This window comes from Melospiza georgiana, chromosome 3 (assembly GCF_028018845.1).
Source record: "Melospiza georgiana isolate bMelGeo1 chromosome 3, bMelGeo1.pri, whole genome shotgun sequence".
Lineage (NCBI taxonomy): Eukaryota > Metazoa > Chordata > Aves > Passeriformes > Passerellidae > Melospiza > Melospiza georgiana.
The window spans coordinates 40,505,582-40,511,437 of NC_080432.1; the positions used below are offsets into that span (position 1 = coordinate 40,505,582).

At 43.3% G+C, this 5,856-nt stretch overlaps 1 protein-coding gene across 1 annotated transcript; it reads left to right on the forward strand.

Moving 5' to 3' along the window:
* The first annotated feature begins 13 nt into the window (after window positions 1–13).
* CRIPT (CXXC repeat containing interactor of PDZ3 domain) lies at window positions 14–5,309 on the forward strand. Its single transcript, XM_058020375.1, has 5 exons — window positions 14–68; window positions 1,479–1,544; window positions 1,949–2,003; window positions 2,648–2,751; window positions 4,844–5,309. The coding sequence occupies exons 1-5, from the start codon at window positions 53–55 to the stop codon at window positions 4,906–4,908; spliced, it is 306 nt and encodes a 101-aa protein (XP_057876358.1). The 5' UTR covers window positions 14–52; the 3' UTR covers window positions 4,909–5,309.
* The last annotated feature ends 547 nt before the right edge of the window (window positions 5,310–5,856 follow it).

Genomic DNA, 5,856 nt, shown 5'->3' on the forward strand with positions numbered 1-5,856 from the left:
GAGGCGCTTCCGGGGCGGTGCCGGAAGCGGCGGCGGCTGTGGAGGGGCCGCCATGGTGTGCGACAAGTGTGAGTACGGGGTACGGGGGGCTACGGGCGGCTCTGCCCGACCCGGCGGGCCCTGCCCTGCCCGCGGGGATCCAGGGCTGCCCTGAGCGGAGCAGCCGCCGCGGGTCCCGGGTTGCTCAGGGCAGGCCGCGGGTGGCGGTTGCCGGCAGGGCCCTGTGTGAGCTGTCGTTCTTCCCTATGTGAGCTGTTGTTCTCCATCTGTGGAGTGTATTAATGTGCATAGTTTAAATGGTTTTGTCCTGTATCAGCAATAGCGTGAGCGGCAGGACCGGGGAAGGGATTGTCCCGCTGTACTCGGCAGTGGTGAGGCCGCATCTCCAGTGCTGTGTTCAGTTCTGGGCCCCTCACTACAAAAAGGACACTGAGGTGGCAGAGCAGGTCGATAGAAGAGCAGCAGTGCTGGTGAAGGGTCTGGAGAACAAGGTGTGATGAGGAGCGGCCGGGGGTGTTGGGGTTGTTTAGTCTGGAGAGATGGAGGCTCAGGGATGGCCTTATGACCCTCTTCAACTCCCTGAAAGGAGATTGTGGCCGGATGGGGATCGGCCTCTTCTGCCCGGCAGCAAGCCACAGGACAAGAGGACATTGTCTTAAACTGGGCCAGGGGACGTTTAGATTGGACATTGAGAAGAATTTCTTCCTAGTCATGGAGATGAGACGTGGGAGTGGGCTGCCCAGGAAGGTCCCGGGCTGCTCAGGGCGGGCCGCGGGTGGCGGCTCCCGGCAGGGCCCTGTGTGAGCTGTGTTCTCCGCCTGTGGAGCGTATTAATGTGCACAGGTTAAGTGGTTCTGTCCTGTATCAGCAATAGCGTGAGCAGCAGGACCGGGGAAGGGATGGCCCCAGTGTACTCGGCACTGGTGGGGCTGCATCTCCAGTGCTGTGTTCAGTTCTGGGCCCCTGACTACAAAAAGGACACTTCTATGGAGCGGGCCCATAGAAGAGCAGCAGTGCTGGTGAAGGGTTGGGAGAACAAGGTTTGATGAGGAGCGGCAGGGGATGTTGGGGTTGTTTAGTTTGGAGTGTTGGAGGCTCAGGGATGGCGTTATGACCCTCTTCCACTCCCTGAAAGGAGATTGTAACCAGGTGGGGATCGGCCTCTTCTGCCCAGCAGCAAGCCACAGGACAAGGTGACATTGTGTTGAACTGGGCCAGGGGACGTTTAGATTGGACATTGAGAAGAATTTCTTCACAGTCATGGAGATGAGACATGGGAAGGGGCTGCCCAGGAAGGTGCTGAAGTCACCGTCCCTGAAGGTGCTTCAGGAAAGACTGGACATGGCACTCGGTGCCAAGGTCCAATTACATGGTGGTGATAGGTCACAGGTTGGACTCGATGGATTCAGAGGGCTTTTCCCACCTAATTGACTCTTGTGCTTCTGAGTTTTTTTCCTTTGTAATGTTTCCTTATGTAGGTGAGAAGAAGCTTGGAACGGTGATCACTCCTGATACATGGAAAGATGGTGCAAGAAACACTACAGGTAACTTCAGCAAGGTTTAGCAGCTTGCTTTTGAGGTATTAGAAAGCCACCTGAGCTATGTTACCATCTTAAGACCAAAACTTACTATTACTAATCAAGTTAAGTATTAAGTCATGTACTTTCCCTCCCATGCTGATTTAATGCACTGGGAATTTATTTGCCCAGAACTCTTTCATATTGAATTTGTCTGGTTTTGTTCTCTGTTTTTTTCCTTCTTGCATGGGAGGGCAATACATAGAGTATTTAAATGGGGCATAAAATGTTCTGTTACCCTGTCCCCTAATGCTGTGCTGAGTATTTTATCTCTCTTTGTGACTTTATTTGCATATGTGTAAAAGTTGTAAATGAAGATTTTTAAAGTATTCTTGGAAGGGGATAATTGATTTTGGTTTTGTTTTTTGTAGAAAGCGGTGGTCGTAAATTAAATGAAAACAAGGCATTGACCTCAAAGAAGGCAAGGTTAGTACTTAACACTGATTTTGGCTAAAAACATCAGTTAGCAAACTAACTGAGGTCTGTTTCCTGCATAGCTGGGCAACCACTCCAAACTTGTCCAAAGTACTCTTCATAAATTAAAATTGCAGGGATTATGGTATTTGATTTGTTGATAAAAATACATCCATACATATTTCATGGGTGATTTCTGCTCAGTCATAGAGTATTTTATTGCAGTTCTCACTGGAATTGCTAGGATTTGGTGCTGTTGTATGAGAGAAGATGAGAATACTTATTTTCTGTGCTAAGATTGCCGGGATAATCTCTTGAGCATTTCCTTCATGTCTGCAGGACTTTCTGTTTGTGCGGGGCCAAGGAAGGTGTTTAAGTTCAAAGTCATGTAGTATCTTAATAAAAATAAACATTTTTAGTTCTGCTTTCATGAAGTTGTTGTCTGTGATGGAAGAAATGTCTCTTAATAGGGAAAGTGGGAGCTTTTCTGCATACTTTGTGTAGCCTGTTAGAAATAATTATTGTATGTCCCTTTTCTAAATTACAGTTTTTGCTGGAGTTTCTGACTGCACTCTCTAGCTTAGACTTTTTAGGATGAGGCAGAAAAAAGACTTCCTTTCAGGATGCATAAATAAAATATTTTTCCTTTTTCCCAGGTTTGATCCTTATGGAAAGAACAAATTTGCAATATGTCGGATTTGTAAGAGTTCTGTCCACCAGCCAGGGTCCCACTATTGTCAAGGATGTGCCTATAAAAAAGGTGAGTTTCATTGAGTGCCAAAATACCACAGCTTGGCTTGGGCAAGAGAGGAGGTACAACACTTAAATTTGTACTTATGAGAAGTACAACACTTAAATATGTATTTATTTATTAAGATGAGATTTAATTGCTATCTTCAGCTACTGATAGGCAGGCGCAGGGAACATGGAGTCGGACTCTTAGGTACACAGTAATAGAATAAGAAATAAAGTACACAGGTTAGAATGTGGAAAGTTCTAATTATATACAAGGAAAGCAACTTTTGAGTCTGGGAGTGATCAAATACTCTGGTAGCAGGAGCCATCAGAGATTGTGGAATCTTTACTGCAGGTATTCAGAGAATGGCTTGAACAGTCCTGAGCCAGGACTGTTCTTTCTTATCCAAGTTGGCTGTTTTGAGTGGGGCATGACAAGAGACTGAAGGAGATTCTTTTAAACTGTTGTCATTCTGTAATTCTGCTTCTTTTGGAATGTTTCTGGTGTCTGAAGCAGTACATTTGGAAATTTAATCTTGGCAATTGCTTAGAGAACGGTCATCTAACAAGTTTGATTTTCCTCAAAATCCCAAAAAAAACCCTGGTCTTCTAAAACTCAGTTGCTTGTTGCAGTCTCTTTTCTGGTCCCTTCTCTCCTCTCCCATTTTTATAATAACCAAATCTAAAATTCTGGATGGAAAAAAGCATCATGAAGTCAGTTACGTGATTTAATGCTAAAGAGTTCTTATAGCATGAGGTGAACTGATTTTTAGGTGTAGAGCTACAGCTCACCAGCTTTGTTTATGAAATTAATTGTTCAATAAATATATGCTGTGTGACTGTGTCAGTGGTTTAGCAGCCTGCTGTAGGAATGTTGCCTGCTGAATCCTCCCCAGACAGCTGCCTGAATCCCATACTGTAGAACCTTGTACTCATTCTAAAATTTATGTCTGGTTTGGGTGAGCTTCGGGATTTGATCTTTCTTTGTGTATCTTTCCAGGCTGAACCTGTTATCTTCATAAAATTAAGAAGTTTTTAATTGAGGTTCTAGCTCTGACCATCAAAGATGTCATTAGGGCATACTTCTTGAAGCAAATGCAGTCATACAGCTCAGTGCTTCAGCTTTTGCATATCTCTGAAATTGGGAGGCAATCTCAAGTTAATTAATCTCAGTTTAAACCTGAAGTCAATATTTAGTGGGCTGAATTTTGGTCTTCAGAGTAAATCATGTGCCATGTTCTCTGCTGTTCTCTTCCTGATGGACTGCTAGAAACGTGTCCAGTCATGATGTGAGTATATGACACAATTTGGAGAAAGCAGCAGTAGATCCATTTTTTGTTTGTAGGTGAATGTTTGTGTAAATTGAGGTGTGGTCCTACCAGATAAAAGATTTAGCACCTTTCTGCTTTGAAAGGAGAGGGAAAGATTGAGACAACCCACCCTGCTGCCCAACTTGTGTACATTTTGGTACTCTGGTCTTTTGACTTGAGACTCTTAGAGTTTAGGACAAGTACTTTGGGACATCAGTGTTCAGCACTTCAACTCTCAAGTATTCTTGGTGTTCATTGTTTTTCACTTCTGCTCTATAAATACCTTAATTCTATGAAAACATGTTCTGAACTTTCACAGTTCTCCAAAGCACCCCACCTGTGAATGTCCCATTTAGCAGTCAGTTTGTTGGTGACTGTGTTTTCTTAGTAGTGCTGCTGTCTGCCCATCTCAGGCCTCCTTTGTGTGCAGGACTTAAAATGATTAACAGTACACCATTTCTACCTTTGGGTCAGAAGTGAGCCTTTCCTGGCTCTGTTCAGGCATTCCAGCAAATTATAGAGGCTTCCAGCAATATTGTGAATGATAATGCTCTCAAAATAGAGCTTATTTTCTTCAGAGGAAGGATTACACACAGGCTGCACATCTTAATTTGTATTAGAAGTTACAATATTACTTCTAAGTTTGTAGTATCTATTGAGAACATGTCTGAGAACAGATAGATTGTTACTAAGAGCTCGTTTGAACAATTTCTTGAGAAAAATGCTTACAAAAACATAGTAACTGTGTTTTTGAGTAAAGATTTTAATAATTTTAAAATCATTGACACACTTTTTGTGTGCTTATAGGCATCTGCTCAATGTGTGGCAAGAAGGTCTTGGATACGAAGAACTACAAGCAAACATCTGTCTAAATGTACTGACTAGTCTTTTTATGAACTTTACTTTCTGTGTCTTTGTACAGTAACTTTTCTCTAAAATGATTTGTGAATATTACTTTCTGGATGATAGTACTTGGAATGAGAGGTAAAGACAGCCTGCTTGCCTAAAATGTACATAGTATTTGATTATTGTTGTTTTAGCACTAATATTGACTGGTATTTAAAGGTAATGGCTTTCAGCAACTGTTAGAGTTCAAAGGGAAGGAGAAGAAGCAAGTGGATGGGTTGAAACTAGATTGCCATCAGAACAGAGATCTTTGAGATGAAGACTTTTTTTTTCCCAATCACAAGTCTTCTGCTGGTCTCATGGTAATGTTTTGTAGATGTATAAAATACGAATTTGCATCAACTCATTAAAGTATCTTCATTTAGTTGTATGTCTGTAAATATTTATAATTATTCTAATCCCAAAGTATTGTGACCTTGCTCTTCAGATTTTAATGCAATTGTCCTGTTGTATTTTGTTTCTGCCTACAATATGGTTGGTTAAATCACAAATTGTTAAGTAGTGAAATCTGGTGTGTTGCCCTGCCAGCAACCAAGCCCCACTGCTGCTCCCTCGCTCTCCCACCATCAGGATTGAGGAGAGAATTGGAAGGGTAAAAGCCTGAAAATGTGGGATAAAGACAGTTTAATAGGGAAAACAAAAGAGAGAATTAATTCACTACTTCCCATGGGCAGTCTGGTGTTCAGCCATCTTCAGGAGAGCAGGGCCCCATCACCCATTATGGTTTCTTGGGAAGACAAACTGGTCATTCAGAATGACCCCCTTGCCCCTCTTCCTCCCACTTTATCCACTGAGCATGGTGTCATATGGTCTGGAATGTCCCTTTGGTCACTTGGGGTCACCTGTCCTGGCTGTGTCTCCTCCCAGCCTCCCGGGCAGCTTCATTCCCATTGTGGCAGTGCAGAAGGCAGAAA